At 37.7% G+C, this 19,540-nt stretch overlaps 1 protein-coding gene across 4 annotated transcripts in view; it reads left to right on the top strand.

Moving 5' to 3' along the window:
* Nucleotides 1-6,076, top strand: part of LOC106053096 (protein Wnt-7b-like) — a 134,853-nt gene extending 128,777 nt beyond the window's left edge. For all 4 annotated transcript variants that reach the window (XM_056026725.1, XM_056026726.1, XM_013208576.2 and 1 more), the window contains one exon: nt 1,722-6,076. In XM_056026725.1, coding sequence (XP_055882700.1) covers nt 1,722-2,204 — 483 coding nt within the window. In that variant the 3' untranslated portion in view covers nt 2,205-6,076. The remainder of the gene's footprint in view (nt 1-1,721) is intronic.
* Nucleotides 6,077-19,540: the final 13,464 nt, after the last annotated feature.

The following is a 19,540-nucleotide window of genomic DNA, read 5'->3' as shown; positions in this document are numbered from 1 at the left end:
TGCATCCTATATGTGTGTGTGGGGGGAAGTCAGGGCAACATAGCTTTTTTTTTTGTTTACTTGGAAATGTTTGAAAACAATTGAGAAAAAGGGAGGGTGGGGGGGGGGGAATTGTGGGTGGAAGCTTCAAAGGGTTAACATGTACCCTCGTTATTGGCATTCGCATATTTAATAAATATTGCATTCTTCCAGTCCGCCCTGAAGGTGTAGATGAGAGGGCGGTCTTAGAGAGCCCACCTCTACCTGTACGACGGTACCGCAGACTTTTAACATTGTCGGTGTTAGTTATATGTGTGTGTGTGTGTGTGTGTGCGGATGGTGAATAAACGTTTGTATTTGATTAAGGGATGTTTACCCATCAATGGGGTACATTCACGGAATGGAGAAGGGGGGGGACGAAATATAACCCACACGATAGGGTGTGCACGATGAAGTATTAAATAAAAGTCTAAATATTAAAAAAGGGTAAAAAGGGAGAAGGGAGGGGCGGGGTAGTGGGAGACAGGGAGTGGGAGGCAGGGAGTGAGAGGCAGGGAGTGGGAGGCAGGGATAGAGAGTTAAACTGAATAGAGAAACAAACGGAAAAGGGTAAAAGAAAGAGAGAAATAAAAAAAAAAATTCCATTGTAAGGTATTAGACTCTGTTTGTCCGACTATTTCCTTCTGTTTGATGGCGTCCTTTGACTGGCGTAGCCTGTGAAGTGTTTTAAACAAGAGTCTCGTTAGCCTCTTTACAGTTTGTGTCATACAAATATATAAAATTGAAAGAAGACTTTCTTCAGATATCTGTCCTCACCCGTGACTTCCTTTCATTTCCTTTCTCGTGTCTCGTGTCTCTCTCTCCTTACACGCTAACCCGATGAAAATATTGTTAAAATGTCAATAAATGGAGAACGTTCAATGCAAGCAGAGTCAAACCAATTCACAAACCAATTCACAGTCTATACAAGAGTTTATGTGTGTGTGTGTGTGTGTAGTGTATGAATGTCTAAATATGCTCGAGCGCATGCGCTGTTTACAGTAAAATGAGATGACAGAAATACGGTAGGTCTTGTAAGTGCATTCAATTTTATTCGTTCACTTTCTTTCAAGACAGAGATCTTGATTAAGTCCCACAGAATTTTAGGTTTTAAATAAAATAACACAAACTCAGAGTCGTCCCTATCAGGATCCGCCCGTGGACAAGGAATAATCAAAACATACTCTTGTTTTGATTGTCTAAAGTAAAATTAAAGTTTCTTTTTTTATCAATGGGCGTTGTTTTACAATTGGAAACAAATGAACTTATAATCAATAATGCTACTTCTGCTACTTCTGGATTAAAAAAAATTAATAATAATATAAGTCAGAAGAGCGATTTCTGAGAACCATTAGGCGTTGTTTTTCACTTGAAAACAAAATGAACTACCAGTTATCGATAATGAGCTTTATCTTATCTTATCTTATATAATACAGACGTTACTTCAAAAAAGAAGATATTTACGTCCTAAGCGTCATGCATTGAATCATGCATATTAACCAATGACTTAAAATCTGCCAAGTCACTAGTTTTCCTGGCTAGCTCAGGCAACCCATTCATGCAAATCATTCAGGTTTCTGGGCAAGAACATTAAATATATTAAAATTTAGAAGACGAGTTAAAAGTTATTACTTTTTTAGTATTATACCAAAGAAATAATTTTGAAGATGTTTTAAAGATGTTTTATTATTGATCTTTACCAGGCTGTCAAAGACAACATGAGCACAGATTGCAAATGTCACGGAGTTTCCGGATCCTGCACAGTCAAAACCTGCTGGACGACGCTTCCTCCATTCAGGAAAATCGGCGACGCCCTGAAAAAGCGCTACAAAAAAGCCAAGCTTGTGGCATCCTACGTGGGCGGCAGGTCTCGGCAGCCCATCTCACTTATTCTTAAACGTTCCAAAAGACCTCACCGGAAGCCCAGGCGAAGCCACCTGGTGTTTCTGATTCCTTCGCCTAACTATTGCGACTACGATGAGAGCGTTCGTTCTCTGGGCACGAAAGGTCGCTCCTGCAACCGGACTTCTAACGCCTCAGAAGGCTGCGACCTGATGTGCTGCGGGAGGGGATATAACACGCACCAGCACACGCGCAACTATAAGTGTTCCTGCAAGTTCCACTGGTGCTGTCAAGTGCAGTGCGAAAATTGTAGTGAAAGAACCGAGCAATATACTTGCAAGTGAGAGCGATTGACATGGAAGTTGAAGCAATACACTTGCAAGTGAGAGCTATTGACATGGAAGTTGAAGCAATATACTTGCAAGTGAGAGCTATTGACATGGAAGTTGAAGCAATATACTTTCAAGTGAGAGCTATTGACATGGAAGTTGAAGCAATATACTTTCAAGTGAGAGCTATTGACATGAAAGTTGAAGCAATATACTTTCAAGTGAGAGCTATTGACATGGAAGTTGAAGCAATATACTTTCAAGTGAGAGCTATTGACATGGAAGTTGAAGCAATATACTTTCAAGTGAGAGCTATTGACATGGAAGTTGAAGCAATATACTTGCAAGTGAGAGCTATTGACATGGAAGTTGAAGCAATATACTTGCAAGTGAGAGCTATTGACATGAAAGTTGAAGCAATATACTTGCAAGTGAGAGCAAATGGCATGTAGGTGAAAGCAATATAACTTTGCAATGAAAATTTTACGTGAAAGCATCGTGTTGGTGATTTTCACGTTAAATTTTTGATTGTGAACAATGTCAGATACACTATATTTAAAGAGCTTACGTTGCCAACTAAATATGAAAGAATACAGTTTAGAAATGGGATTTTACAGTCCTACAAAGTGCAGAAAAAATCGTATAGCTTCTAGAATGCATAGATAATCAACACTTCCTATCTTCTATGCACCGGATATATCAGATAGCTCATTATTTAGGTCATACGCCGTAGATGAAACTCTGCACTATATAAAAATCTATGACTTTCAGCTTTGTCATTGATTTGAAAACTGAAGGGTCTTCAAACACAAACTTTTAAAATCAACCACATTTATGTTGGAAGGATTTTAAGTTTATTCTGAGAAATAATTGTCACTACAAATGGAAATTTTTAGCTGCAACGAAATGTCACTTCACTGAATATTAGAAACAGTGCCTGCTCTCAGTTTGATGACACCCGCTAACCAACTCGCTTTATCACCGAGGATGATCTGATACCTAAGTTTATGTTATTAAACGATTTCACCTCAATCATAGTCATACACGGATAAGGTAGTATCAACAAGCCATTATCACGAACAGAAACCCACTGCATTGTGAAATCTGGACATTATGTAAAATAAACTAAGAAGATTGCTACCCATTATTTCCTTAGACGTGGCATTGAAAGATTGGATTTGTCTGATTGATTGAATACTACCAATGTGTGATCTATTTATAACGCTGTGTTTGTATGTTTGATAAAATGTTTACCGTTTGATATACATACCAAACCTCACGTCAATGACAGTAAATAATTTTAGCTCACTAAATAAGTCCTACTGTATATTATTTCTAGAGTTCAAAGCTAATACATTAATACCATGTACAATTCATTTGGCAACATATCGCAACTCCAGGTTATTTTGAATATAAGTATATAATAATATGCAAATTACATTTATTGCATGTAAGCATACTTTGACCTTTTCATGCTTAACATTTTATTGTATACTGAAAATTACAATTTACTATATATATATCTATTCGTATTTTTTGAAAAGGGTGCATGCATTTAAAACAGTCATTTCACAAAGCTTGCATTATAAAATGACATAAGTGCACCCGTCACTAGCAGATCCAGAACGTTTGAGGGGGGGGGGGCCCTGGATCCGCCAGTGCCACCCCTCCCCAAGGGCCAATGTAATGAACGAGTACAGCGCAATGTTAAGTAACAAAGGGCTCTGTTGAGAAAGTCTCTAGTGTACTCGGGCAATGACCTGGCTGCGCATCTATTGAGTCGACTTCTGTATATATTCTTACCTTCTCCTTGGCCAGTGTCGCGTGGATAGTGGCTGAGAAAATGTTTTATTTATTATTCTAATTTATGTGCAACATTAATTTTTTTTAAAGTGAAATGAACGAATTAGGGAGTATTGAGTGACAGATTACACAGCTGCAAACCCAAAGACCTAGTTCAAATCTTTACTCATCTTAGACGTCACAATTTAAAACAAAAATATCGCCGCAAATAGACATAAAAAGATTTTCTCTAGTAGATATTTTGTAATCCACTTTTGATACAGGCACGACCATCAGTTCATACTTTGTTAGCTCAATAATCTTTAGTTTGACCCGTGTGTTATGGTCTAATCTCACTTGGGGAAAGGAGGAGGAGTCCGTGCTGCCTTTAGGCGCTCAGCAAATAGAACTCATCTTGAATCGGGATTTGAACTCGATCCCTCTTTTTGGGTAGCCACTTAGCCACAGATCCCTCTATTTGGGTAGCCACTTAGCCACAGATCTCTCTATTTGGGTAGTCACTTAGCCACAGATCCCTCTATTTGGGTAGCCACTTAGCCACAGATCCCTCTATATGGGTAGCCACTTAGCCACAGATCCCTCTATTTGGGTAGCCACTTAGCCACAGATCCATCTTTTTGGGTAGCCACTTAGCCACAGATTCCTCTTTTGACGTTATCAAACACGGCCAAAGTAATTTCGATAATATCCATAAGTTGTGCTGACACATGTCTGGCAGATGTCAGTTCAATGCCAGTTAAGTCAGACAACTCGATCACGGATATCACACCATTCTCTGTTACAAAGCAATTTTCGTTGTGTATTTACTGCATAATGTCTATCAGTCTATCTGGTAAAATGTTTGTACACGTTATTTCTTCCACACCCAGTCTCGGATTAAGCTCAAATTTTGCATACTTATTTCTTTTACCTGACAAAACAAAAATCCATTTTTAAAACAGTTAATTAACTATTGGTAATTAATTATTTTGTTCAGTATCTCGAACAAGGGAAAGAACTTGAACTTGACTAATATGGTGGTATAAGCTGAATTAGTCCTCTTTATACTTTGCAAAGAGAAAATTTTAAAACTAACACAAAAAAACTTTTTTTTCCCATAAGCACTTCCCTGGCACAGTGGTTAACGTGAGGGTGATCAGGCTTTAGCCCTCGAGTTTGAATTCAGGTCGTTTACATTTTTTAAAAAATAAATGCATTTAAAAAGCGATCACCCAAATACCCCCTTTTTTTCTCCCCCACCCCTTTCCATTTTCCAGACACGTGATAGGATCATAGCGTAGTGAGAAAGCTAAAATCTTGAAATTATGCTAAGCAAAACAATTGGTAAAAATATTTATAATCGGCACAGAATTATTATAGTTAGCTTGCATGACAGATCCAAAGTAACTGGTAATACTACACTTAATCAAAGATTGTGTTAGTGTTTTTCTTCTCCCTGTTACATGTAGAAAGGAAATAAATTTCTTAGACTTGTCAACGTTAGCTTGGCGACTTATAAAGCTTTAGAGCAGCGGTTCTCAACCTTTTAAGCTTGGCGACCCCTTTTTACAATATACCACTCTGCCGCGACCCCCCCCCCCCCAAATAGACACACACAGCAATAGAAGAAAAGACAATAACAATCCTTATTTTTGATGTTCTTAGGCGACCCCTGGCAAATCGTCAATCGATCCCCAAGGGGGTCGCGACCCACAGGCTGAGAACCCCTGCTTTAGAGGGACCCGAAACCATTTTGTCATAAATTTGCTACAACTGAATCAATGTCTAACCATTTCACAAGGTCTAGTCCTCAGCTCTGGTACTATTCTAAACTGGTCTTTGAATACTTGTACATTTACTTACTGAGCCTAATCATATGTGATTTCTTTTCTAGGTAGTATTGGAATGATTCTAGTGTTTGTGTCCATGTATGTGTCGTTGTGTATGTACTGACAAAACTTTGTATGCAATGATAATACTATATTATCGCTGGTTTAAAAAAATCTTTGCAAATGAAAATACTTTCGAATTAGACCACACAAGATATAAGACTATACTGGTAATACCATTGTAATAAAACATATACTATAATTGTGTCATTCTAATGCTGAGTTCCTTTTATTTCTTTTAATCAGGGAGCATGAATTGTGCTTAGTTTTGTTTTAAGATTTTTAATTCAATTATGTTAATTCACGTTCAATGGTTTGTGCGTTCGATTTCCTAAAGGTAATAATCTTAAAAATCCTAAAAATATTTTTATATTTACAAATGTTTACATTTGATAAAATAGAACAAGCAATAAGGCAAATGGTTTGGTACGAAGACACTCAAATGTTGTAATAATATCCATACATTGGTACACCTAATTGTAAAATAAGCTGTTACTACACAATCAATCGCTGAAGAAGGATTTAATTCGTATTTTAAAAAAAGTATTTAAGCATTATCAATAACAAATGCATTCACAATAATGATAATTATATTATAATCACAATAGCAATAGATTCACAATAGCGATAGATTCACAATAGCAATACCTAATTAATAACAATACATTCATAATAATAATGCATAAGGATTAATCTAGCAGCCTAGGGATCACAAGTTCGACTTTTCTTTTCTGAATGCCTAACTTTTTATTTCACGCTCTTTATTAATGTTTTACTAATTCTCTTTCACACACACACTTTCTTTCATACACACACACACTCTCTCTCATTCTTACACACACACACTTTCTCTCTCTCACACTCTCTCTTAATCTCCCATCTTTAAAAAAAAAAAGAAGGAAAGAAGAAAAAAAAAGGTTTCTCGTGTAGTGAGACAGAATTGACCTCTAATCACCAGTTAATAACCTTCCACTACGCCAGTAAATCCCTACAAAGAGCCTGAACTTGGCCTAGTAATTTCCCCCAGCGTCAGTGAGAGCTCCATTACTTGGCAATCTTTGTTCTCGATCCTACAAGTCTAGTGATCACATTGAATTTGATCTTTTCAAGAGAAACGAATATTTAAGGGAGGGACAGAGGAGGGGGACACCTTTGGGCGAGTCTCACACCTTAGTTCTGCAGTGCAGACAAAACTCCTGTGCATAAAAGGTGCCGTAGTACACAGTTATTGTCATGTACACAAGAATTTATTCCAGTACATTAAAATATTATTAATGTACACACATATTACCCATGTACACCAATAATACTCCTGTACACAAGCATTATTCAAGTTCACCAATATTACCCATGTACACAAATATTACCCATGTACACGAATATTACCCATGTACACAAATATTACCCATGTACAGAAATATTACCCATGTATATCAATGTTACTCCTGTACACAAATATTACCCATGTACACGAATATTACCCATGTACACGAATATTACCCATGTACAGAAATATTACCCATGTATATCAATGTTACTCCTGTACACGAATATTACCCATGTACACGAATATTACCCATGTACACGAATATTACCCATGTATATCAATGTTACTCCTGTACACGAATATTACCCATGTACACGAATATTACCCATGTACACGAATATTAGATTCTGTGGTGCCTTTGTAAGAAACTTTGTAGTGCGGCGTGGTGCCTCATAGCTCCCGTAGAGCTCTAGTTACCCCCAAAGATGCCTCTCCCAGCTGCTCACGTTGATGAGGGTGATCTTGCAAGACGTGCACCACCGACTGACTCACCTCATTGTCTACAACGGGATAAAAATTTGTCTGGAACCGGGCAAAGTATACACTTATGGACACTGTCCAGTTCTGCACTCCTCTATTATTGTTTGTTCCGACCTTTCAAGCCTCCACCAAGAATCGTCTCTGTTTTTGAGGCGCATATGTTGCAGACTACCTTGGCTTTATCAGATTCGTCCCAGGATTTAAACCACCTATAATGAACTCACTCTCTTATGATAGTCGTAGCCTGTTGAAAAGTACTTGGTGGCCACGAAAGTGGGCAGGGCCAGCGCTCTTTCTCAGACTCATCATTGCCCCCCCCCCTTCACGCCGCAGCGCGAAGGGACCCACTGAATGAAGACCGAAGCTCCAATAAATCGGCGGATGTTTTCTGCGGCGCCGCGTGCCTAGCCCCCAAATTGTCCAGTCTGGCAGACTCGTTAATCTAGTGTCCCAGTGATCATGCTGGTCAGCCCATCACGGTTGTCTAGACTTCTGTGCGTGAAATCGTTCATTGATTGTGACGCTTGACTTCATCCAGCATCAGAATTTCTATGGCAACGCACGCAAACTTTACTGAGCATTACGGGATATTTCGTACTATCACGTTTGTGTATTATTATGAGATTAAAACATAATTTTGATAAGAAATAATAATAATAACTGATTTCAGACAGATATCAGAGTCAATGAATAATTTTTTCTCACAAGTTTAAAATTGCAATGGCAAAACAAGATTGTTTGCTGTCAGTCTAGAGTTTGGCGATTGAAAATATCTGAAAAAAAAAAAAAAAAAGGATTTTGAAGACATAAACTCTTACATTATTTATACAAATAGCAAAAGCAAAACAATACAGGGAGTTTGTGTTTTCACAAAAAACAAATATATTTTCTCATATATAAATTTATAGTAAACATTTGTTTAACTATATAGTGCCAACATGATTTCTAATAAACATCCCCTCAAACGTAAATAAAAACAGTTTAGGTAACTTTTGACATTTTTAGTGCACTTTTACTCTGAACTATTTATGACTGCCTGGTAGTGTGGCATTGTCTCGAGATAAGTGGTCTCGGAAGTTCTGGGTTCAAACCCTTCCGGCCGCAATTCCCCAACATCATTTTTGTGTTAGGATGTTATCATTATATTTTATGAGAGAACATTCGAAACATGTAAGACATACAAACTAGACTAGGTCATATTTCTACCTGGGACCATGTTATAAACATGTAAGACATACAAACTAGACTAGGTCATATTTCTACCTGGGACCATGTTATAAACATGTAAGACATACAAACTAGACTAGGTCATATTTCTACCTGGGACCATGTTATAAACATGTAAGACATACAAACTAGACTAGGTCAGATTTCTACCTGGGACCATGTTATAAACATGTAAGACATACAAACTAGACTAGGTCAGATTTCTACCTGGGACCATGTTATAAACATGTAAGACATACAAACTAGACTAGGTCAGATTTCTACCTGGGACCATGTTATAAACATGTAAGACATACAAACTAGACTAGGTCATATTTCTACCTGGGACCATGTTATAAACATGTAAGACATACAAATTAGACTAGGTCAGATTTCTACCTGGGACCATGCTACAAACATGTAAGACATACAAACTAGACTAGGTCATATTTCTACCTGGGACCATGCTACAAACATGTAAGACATACAAACTAGACTAGGTCAGATTTCTACCTGGGACCATGTAATAAACATGTAAGACATACAAACTAGACTAGGTCATATTTCTACCTGGGACCATGTTATAAACATGTAAGACATACAAACTAGACTAGGTCAGATTTCTACCTGGGACCATGTTATAAACATGTAAGACATACAAACTAGACTAGGTCATATTTCTACCTGGGACCATGCTACAAACATGTAAGACATACAAACTAGACTAGGTCAGATTTCCACCTGGGACCATGTTATAAACATGTAAGACATACAAATTAGACTAGGTCATATTTCTACCTGGGACCATGTTATAAACATGTAAGACATACAAACTAGACTAGGTCAGATTTCTACCTGGGACCATGTTATAAACATGTAAGACATACAAACTAGACTAGGTCAGATTTCTACCTGGGACCATGCTACAAACATGTAAGACATACAAACTAGACTAGGTCATATTTCTACCTGGGACCATGTTATAAACATGTAAGACATACAAACTAGACTAGGTCAGATTTCTACCTGGGACCATGTTATAAACATGTAAGACATACAAACTAGACTAGGTCAGATTTCTACCTGGGACCATGTTATAAACATGTAAGACATACAAACTAGACTAGGTCAGATTTCCACCTGGGACCATGTTATAAACATGTAAGACATACAAACTAGACTAGGTCAGATTTCCACCTGGGACCATGTTATAAACATGTAAGACATACAAACTAGACTAGGTCAGATTTCCACCTGGGACCATGTTATAAACATGTAAGACATACAAACTAGACTAGGTCAGATTTCCACCTGGGACCATGTTATAAACATGTAAGACATACAAACTAGACTAGGTCAGATTTCCACCTGGGACCATGTTATAAACATGTAAGACATACAAACTAGACTAGGTCAGATTTCCACCTGGGACCATGTTATAAACATGTAAGACATACAAACTAGACTAGGTCAGATTTCCACCTGGGACCATGTTATAAACATGTAAGACATACAAACTAGACTAGGTCAGATTTCCACCTGGGACCATGTTATAAACATGTAAGACATACAAACTAGACTAGGTCAGATTTCTACCTGGGACCATGTTATAAACATGTTTCCCTATAAACTGTACGTGAGGTAGTGCGAAACGCACAGAGTGACAGTCATCAGTTTCCCCTACTTTGGTTTAATTGGAGCTACTTTAAATTAAACCAATCATTTTCGTTTCCACTAAAACTTGCATCCATTTTGTTTCTATCGTTGTTTTAGTCTGATTTGAGCCAATGGTAAAATCCTAACTCCCGTTATCATGTAAGGGATTTAACAATAATTACATACCCAGCTTACATACCAAGCTTACATACCCAAACTTACATACCAAGCTTACATACCAAGCTTACATACCCAAACTTACATACCAAGCTTACATACCAAGCTTACATACCCAAACTTACATACCCAAACTTACATACCAAGCTTACATACCCAGCTTACATACCCAAACTTACATACCCAAGCTTACATACCCAAACTTATGGGACACAACATATCTCTGTTTTTAATACACGAAAAATACGTTAGGCACAAAGAAACATACAGAACATGGCTATGTATCATTCTTGTTTAAAGAAATAATGTAATAAACATTAATGAAATAGTTTGCGCCAAAAAGTCCCCTGCGCCCAAACCTCTGTACCAAAAGGTCCAGCTTCGCTATAAATAATAGCAGGAAAACACATGAGCCGTTTTCTAGTTGCTCAACGCCTTAGAAAATTTAATGTTTGTCAGTTTATTTCATAATATTACCTTTTTCCTTTGGTTACAGCGCCATCTAAGCCAACATTCTCCTTCTCATCTGTAAGCTAACGTGAAAAATCACGCCTTCAGTTGAACGCTTTTCAATAAAAATAAAAATGGGCGTGCTTGGGGGAGTAAGTAAAGTTCCCTTTCTGACATTGCGATCTATAGGGCAGATGATGTTTCTATGGTGTCATGTGGCCAGCACAACGACATACCACTTTTACTTTCCCAACTAATGTCAGGTACCCATTAGAGTTGGATGAACTCAGAGGCGTCCTAAGCATCCCGACAATCTCATCCAGATTCAAACCCGATAACCCAATAGCCAAACGATTTTAACACTCAGCCACCGTGCCCCCATTTGGAGAGGTTAAAAAAGGGTGGGGGAGATTTAAAATCTAATTCTCTTTTTAAAAAACTTAAGATGAGTTAAAATGACAAGAAAGACACTCGTAAACACTTCTTTGGACCTGGTAGTTTGGCTAGCTAAGAGAAGTCGCAGGGGGGCCACACGCTAGTGTCAACCTCACATCTTTAAAACAGAGCCTATCAATAAAGAAAGGCGATGAAAGACACCCCTTGGAAATGGGCTCCCCATTGTAGCTGTTCGCACGATAGAGGGCGTCGCTCCGGAAATTTCACCGCTCGCACAGGCACAGTAAAAAAAAAAAGGTCGTAGCATGGATAAAAGTGACACGGTTCTGCCGGAAATACGTCACTCACAGCAGACGAGAAAATTCATTATGGAAGCAGTTGAGCTTTTACTAGCAAAGGTGAACCTTAGAATCGAAAGCCATTATGTTCCGACACTGAACATGTATTTTAAGAGGTCAGCATTTAGAAACTAGATTAAACAATCTTTTTTTTTACAAATAATTAACGATTAATAAAACAGAAAATAATTTGCATTCAATCAATTTTTAAATAATAAAAACAAGATACTATAAAGATAGTTTGGAACAATGTGTATTGCTTGATTCTAGTTGCTTGGCGATTTTTGTTTCAGAGTTAAAAATATAATTACATATGGAAACAAAATTGTATTTTTTTCCGAATCGTGTCTCAATGCTATTTTATCAAGCATTCGCTGCTCCTAGGCCAGACTAGTTGTTATAGAAGGCCTGAACACTGACCTGCAACGTCACAACCTGTAGGCATTTTTGTTTACCTATAGCTCGTTGCCTTGACGTACTGCAGGTCAGTGTTCAGGCCTTCTCTAACGGTTGGTCTCCTTCGTGGCCATCTTAGTATCGGGAGAAAGTTTGCTTGTTAAATTGGAGTGCTCAACAAACAAAATCGAAATGATTATAAAAGTAAATTATATCATAGGGATTCGAACCCCTATTTCCTTGGATATACACGTTTTTTTTTTATTCATTTCAAAAGGCAATAGAAAGTGTCGCTCCTTCCTTCAATCTTCCTCCAACGTTCTCCATTCTGTTATCTAGGTCAGGCACGTCAAGTTTAAATGTTGACGTTTATTTTCCTATTTGTTGCCTGCCGTCTGCTCGTTCCTGGAGGGGAAGGGCACTCGTTAAATGCGAGAGTTTTCACAGGCTCACAGAAGGCAATCAGTGCTTTTCATAGAATAGAGAATGAGAAAGAGAGAAAAAGAGAGAGAGAGAGAGAAAAAGAGAGAGAGAGAGATAAAGAGAGAGAAAAAGAAAGAGAGAGAGAAAGAAAGAGGGAGAAAGAGAGAGAAAAAGAAGGAAAGAAAGAAAGAGAGAGAGAGAGAGAGAAAGAAAGAGAAAGAGGGAAACAGAGAGAGAGAGAGAGAGAAATAAAAGAGAGAGAGAGAGAAAGAGAGAGAATAGAATGATAAAAATGAAATGAAATGAGTGTCTATACTACTTCATTTATAAATTGTCAGAATGTCATTATAAATTAAAAGACACTTAGACCTTAAATTGCGGAACGTATTCAAATCTATGAGGAAAACCTACAGGCGATTGCTGGCTTCGCGATCCTTCAGTTAGTAAATGCACAAAGAAAATCTCCTTCGGAAAGGACAACTCAAGACAACTCAAGTTCTTGTTTCTTGTCTGCTTATTAGGCAAGAATCTGATTGGGCAACGTGACTTGAATTGACCAGTGTTTCTCTTGGCACGCTCTAACGTGTGATTTCTAACCGAGTGGCGGGTGTGATAGTGTCTATCACAGCGGTGAAAGTGATGCTACAATAAGAACATAATCTCTTATCAATTGATCAAAAAAAAAAAGCAACTTAATGTGAATGTTGATTTGGTTAGACAGTCTGAACACTGATCTACGAACAAAGCGTTAAACCAGTGGTTCCCAAACTTTTTTGTCTCGTAGACCCCTTGCCATGTTTTCTGGCTTTCGGTAGACCCTGCTTAACTTGCGATTTTTGCAAATTCATCAACATTTTATTTAAACTAATTTCTATCTGTAGTGAGTTGAAAAGAGAAAAAGTGATTGAAAGCTACATATTAAGATATAGAGATCTATCTTTTTTATTGACAAAATTCAAATTTAAGCCAATAAAATATCAATATTTATTGATGGAATCTCCAAACACACTATACATTTTTGTTTGTAGGTTTATCATTCGTTGCTTTGGATATTATGTTTCAGATAGGAATTTGTTGCTTTATGAAGTAGTGCTTCAAACATTAAATATAAATTAATTAATAATTTGCCTTAATTATCATTGTTAAAGTTTTTGCAAAGAACAGTTTCTCGTGTATTTCTTGATCTTTCACGTCCTGCTCAAATATTGAGTCCGCGAAGATTTTCTCACTAACAAGAGAAGAGGCAAAGGCGAGTAACTAAGCCAGGAAGCTTCAAACATGAAGGGCTCATTAGCCTTGGCTGGCTACCCCCCTAGCAGAAGTAAAACTGAATTCAAAACTCGTCTGCCTTAGAAATATACTCAAACATGGGAAAGGTTAGGTGGGTCAACCCTGAGGAAAAATAAGGAGCCGGCGACCTTAATGCAGTTTGCACCACACATCACTACATCCTGTCAGAGCCTGTGACGCCGCTGATCCCAAACTGTTTATGTCGTTTGGAAAGAATTACATAAGAAGCTTTTAATTTTATAACTCATGCTACCGATGTGACCTTGAACTGTATTGTTGTTTAAAGAAATTCTTTTCATAATGATGTAGGTTTGTGCAAAACAGTTTTTAAAACTACAACAGCTGGTAAAAATCTATCTATGGTGTTTTCCGTATTTGCTTAAAAAAAAAAAAGTAAAGTTTCCCTTTCACACCTTGTGATGATGTTAAGGTCATCTTTTTTTTTTTTTTGTTTTTTTTTTTTTTTTGGCCAACGGTTAACTAGCTGGGTGTCATGCGGGCAGCACAAAAAACCAAATGCCTTGACTTTTCTTAAGTCAGGTTCCCATTAGAGTTGGGTAGACTCGGGAGCCCTTAAAATCCTAAAATTCAAAATTCAATGAGAGTCTAACCCAGAAAACCAGGTTGGGAAGCCAAGCGCTTAACCACTACCACCGCACTCCCTATTTTGTTATAAGTAAAAAGATATTGTAAGACGTCCACAAACCATCATCTTCTCTTTATGATGTTGAAGAGAGATTTTGAACTTTATTGTTGAATGTTCGAAAGTGTTTCAAATCTTTATCTTTTTATCAGTGTGACACTTGTCTCAGATGATCCTCCAGCGCAATTAGTTTCATATATTCATAAAAAAGGCAATTGGCTTGTTTGACAAAGAAGGAATGAACAATTTTAACTAATTAACGCTACATCTCATAGACCCCCAATTTGTTTTTTCACTTTCGTAGACCCCTTGGAGGTCTTCATAGACCCCTGGGGGTCTATATAGACCACTTTGGGAATCACTGCGTTAAACCATTTATGTATAACTCCAATATCAATCCTTTAATATCTGACTTCAATATCCAGTCACAAACACTCAATATCTTAGCGCTATCACTTCATACAACAATAGTCACTATCACTTTACTATTGTTCCACTGATATCATTTCACTATTTCTTCACTCTTCTTATCACTTCATCATTCCTCCACACTTCACTTTTCAATATCGCTTCACTACCACCTCTATAGCACATGACTATCATTCCAGGCTTTCCTATAACTTCACTATCACTTAGTCACTTATCACTTAGTCACTTATCACTTAGTCACTTATCACTTAGTCATCTCTCCACGAGTTCTTTACTATCGGTTCATTATCATTTCACACTTTAATATCATTTCACTATATTTCCACTATCGCTTTACACTTGACTATTATGCCACTATTACAATCTTTTACCATTTCACAATCATTTCACTATTACTTCACCATCACTGCAATAGAACTTCAACAATTAGGCACTATCGCTTCACTACTAATTTACTATCGCTTCACTTTCACAACACTTTCACTGCACTGTTGCTGCACCGTCGCTTCAGTATGGCTTTGTAATTACTTATCATTTCACTATGAGTTCACTATTACTTATTTATCATTTCACTATTACTTATTTATCATTTCAATATTACTCCTTTATCATTTCACTATTACTGCTTTATCATTTCACTTATTTACTTATTTATCATTTCACTATTACTTATCCTGCGACTGTCTAGGCACATTATTTTAAAAGAAACCGACTCTAAACAATGACAAACAAATCAGATCTAACCAATCCAATGATCTGATCTTAAATCCTCTATGTGCCCTACTCTAAGCTTCATTCCGCCGTTAGTACAAGAGGTCTAGGCCTCTGTTGAACACGAGTCCGTCAACCTTCTTGCCCTGAAACTTTACTTCAACCCTGGAAAACGAAAATCTGTTAGATTTAAACAGGGGAGGGAATGAGGGGGGGGGGCTGGGATATATATAGAGATGAAAAGTAGACAGAAGCGTTTCATTTGTGTCTGTATAAGTGTCTCTGTCTTTGTGTGTATTGTTTCCTACTGTCGCCTGTCTGCCACAAGCTAATGCCCTGGACAAACTCAGAGAGACAGTAACCACCCGCTTGAAGACCACGTACGTGACATTCTAGGCACCGACGAGGCCCTCTTATGAACACGCCCTAATCCTTCATCCGTTTTCGGTCTCATTCAAGTTTTACCCCGCCGGGGGCCAACTTCCAGTTTAAAAAAAAAACAACAAAAAAAAACAAAAACAAGTCTGCCGACTGGGGCGTCCGCCGCCCGCTCGCGTTAAGTTCTTCTATCCGGGGCGGGCGAGACAAAGACATCGAAAGCTGGGTGTGCAAACATATCAGCGAGCAGTTTGGGTTCCAATACCAGGCTATCAAAGGCATCGAGGAGGTCAGAGGAGAAGCTTGTCCTATTTGGTTAAAGTGACCTACACAAGAGGAAGCTAAAACTGTGTGCAAGGTGTTTCTATAGACATACGTTTTTAATGCATGAATGTTGGACTATCAAATGATGGTGAGAGGGAGAGGTGCGAGGGAGGGAAAGGATGAGAGAGAGGTTGGGGAAAGAGAGAGGTGGGAAGGATAAGAGGGAGAGAGAGGGAGAAAAAAAGAGACAGTGTGGAATAGAGGCAGAGGACAAGAAGAGAGAGTTAAGAGAAAGAGGCTGGTAAAGATTCAATGACGATATTAAAGATTAAAAAAAAAACGTCTGATACTGCCTCACGTAAACAAACCTTTTGTAAAATATAAACTTTTTTTTTTGTCTCTGCAAATCAACATTAAACAATCACGTCTTGTATTCACTCTGTCCCTATGTTTCTGACGTCATTACAGTAACTGCGTCATCATAAAAAAATTTCATCGCGCCTGACCATTGAACCAGAAAAGATGCACACACTTAATGATCCAGCTTCAAAACATTGAAATGGTGTTTGAAGCTTACAAATACACTATTGACAACATCAGAGAATCTTTCCAAAGTGAATAAATGCAAGCAGGTCACTAAGCTCAGGAACTTCAGACTAAAACTGTTGATTGTGTGTGGCATTGATTGCCTTAGCTCAAATTTAAAAATCAATGCGCCTCTCCGTCTATTCATCCATTCATTCGTCCACTCATCTATCTATCCATCCATCAGTCTATCCGTCCGTCCGTCTGTCCGTCCGTCCATTCATCCATTCAAAAAGTTTCACATCCCTTGCAGATCTATTTTTTTTGCTAAGCCACCTTTTCTTTTTAACTTTCTGCTGTTTCTTGTTCTCAATGCATACTATTCACTCACACTTTCGAAGTATGGACTCCGTATCATTACTCACACTTTCCTTAGTATGGACTCTGCATTATTAACTCACACTTTCCTTAGTATGGACTCTGTATCATTAACTCACACTTTCCTTAGTATGGACTCTGTATCATTAACTCACACTTTCCTTAGTATGGACTCTGTATCATTAACTCATACTTTCTAAGTATGGACTCTGTATTATTAACCTTGGCTTGCTTTAATGCTGTTTCTATTAGAGGTTACGATCACATTCCACCAGTTTACACACCTCTTGTGTCCATCTTTAAAGATGACCTCTAGGTAGAGCAAATTCCAACAGCAGCAATTGCCATTAATTTGACCAATAATCTTAAATACAATGTTTTTAAGATAAATGATTAGGAAAAATAAAAAAAAATGTCTTTGGCACGTATGTAATTGGTGCTTTTAGATGTTTTAAAGATGTTCTTCAAATAAACGTTTGCCTCCATTGCCTTTAGGTAACTACCAATAATGACTTGCTTGCGAGGCTAATTAATCATAATAAAGATCTAGTAACAAGTTTAAAAAAAAACAAGCAATCAGGATTACACACAGGGGTCACAGGTAAAGACTATTCAACATAGGATGTTATTACTCTTAAAGAAAGATGTTTTTAAACTATCACTTTATTGGCAAGCGGTTAGCTACCAACACTAGATAAATCAGGTTCGAATCCTAATGGAGACAAAACTATTTTGTTGGAAATCTAAATGGAACAGAGGTTTTCTCTCATTAAGTCCACAAAAGAGATTTGATCCCACCTAGCAGGCCCAAATAGTATTAAGAGAAACTGTTTACAGTATAGGGGGGTGGGGGGAATTCAGGTCTGACTTTCACATTACTATAATTACTAGTTGTTTTTATTTATCCACCGAAAACGACCGTTTTTTAAATCATAATTATTAATTGTTTAGTCTGCTGTCTCCTTGCCAGTACACAGTATGAGGAATACAATGAATTGTTAACAATTAACTCATTAATCTGATCTAAAAATCACTTTATGTTCCGAGATGTGTGCACACTTTAAAACGTCATTATTTGTAGCCTACTGTTGTTCTAAAGAAAAAAAAAGTAGATTAGTATCTACATTTTTTTCCCGAAAAAAAAATTATTATTAGGGTAGGCCTACATTAATTTAATTAGCACTTAAAAAAAAAATTAAGCTTAGTCAGAATTTGTCAAAGACTGACAAAAAAATGGGTGTCTCTGTAGGTAGACGACCCTGATCTGGAGACCTGAATGAAACAAAAATTACCCACAATTCCATTGCTTCCTAAAACTATTTTTATTATCTTTTAAAGACGTGTAGCTAATGTGAATGTAATCTAATAGTTCGCTAACTCGCAAACTCGGGCAAATCATAATCATGACTTTTAACTCAAGTGTTACAAAAAAAGTAAAGCCATTAAAATTAAATGAAACGCGGTGCCGGCTCTAGCCATTGTCTGAGCCCGTTCATCGCAGCCTTCTTTCCCCCGACAACAACAAATTAGTTCACAAATTACCGTAGCTTTACGACCGGTGTTACATGTCGGCGGTGGCGATACGGGGGCAACGCGATTTCTTAATCTATGACATTTTCATGGTGGAATTTATGAGCTTAAATATGAAGTAAATACCTCACTCCTCCCCCTCCCTCTCCCGTCTCCTACTCTAATTTGAATCTCCCAGGGGCGGCACGTGGTAAGGTAATGGGGAGAAATGCGGGTACTAAGGGAAGATTGGAGGGACCGAAGTATTATCATGAAAACAAATTACAAATGTATCCATATTTAGAGTTGTGTGAATGACTGATTGAGTAACTGACTGACTGACGCCATGAATTGTCAAAATTTCCTTGTTGTCTTTTTGAAGGCTAACTTTTCCAGCAAGTTGTCATACCACTAAGTTATGATTCCAGGACATAGTCATACCAATAAGTAATGATTAGGAATGTAAAGAATAAAGACATTCCAGTGATTGCCATTGTCTCCCTCGAAGATTATAATCCAACTAAGATCAAAGGAAACTAAAGATGGACACTTTTCGTCAGGCTGAAGTAGGTCTAGATCTCAATGAGTCAGGCTGAAGTAGGTCTAGGTCTCAATGAGTCAGTTTGAAGTAGGTCTAGATCTCAATGAGTCAGGCTGAAGTAGGTCTAGGTCTCAATGAGTCAGGCTGAAGTAGGTCTAGATCT

The sequence above is a fragment of the Biomphalaria glabrata genome, chromosome 4 (assembly GCF_947242115.1).
Source record: "Biomphalaria glabrata chromosome 4, xgBioGlab47.1, whole genome shotgun sequence".
NCBI classification, from domain to species: domain Eukaryota; kingdom Metazoa; phylum Mollusca; class Gastropoda; family Planorbidae; genus Biomphalaria; species Biomphalaria glabrata.
The sequence above is the reverse complement of the archived record's forward strand: the minus strand, read 5'-3'. Positions and strand labels throughout refer to the sequence as shown.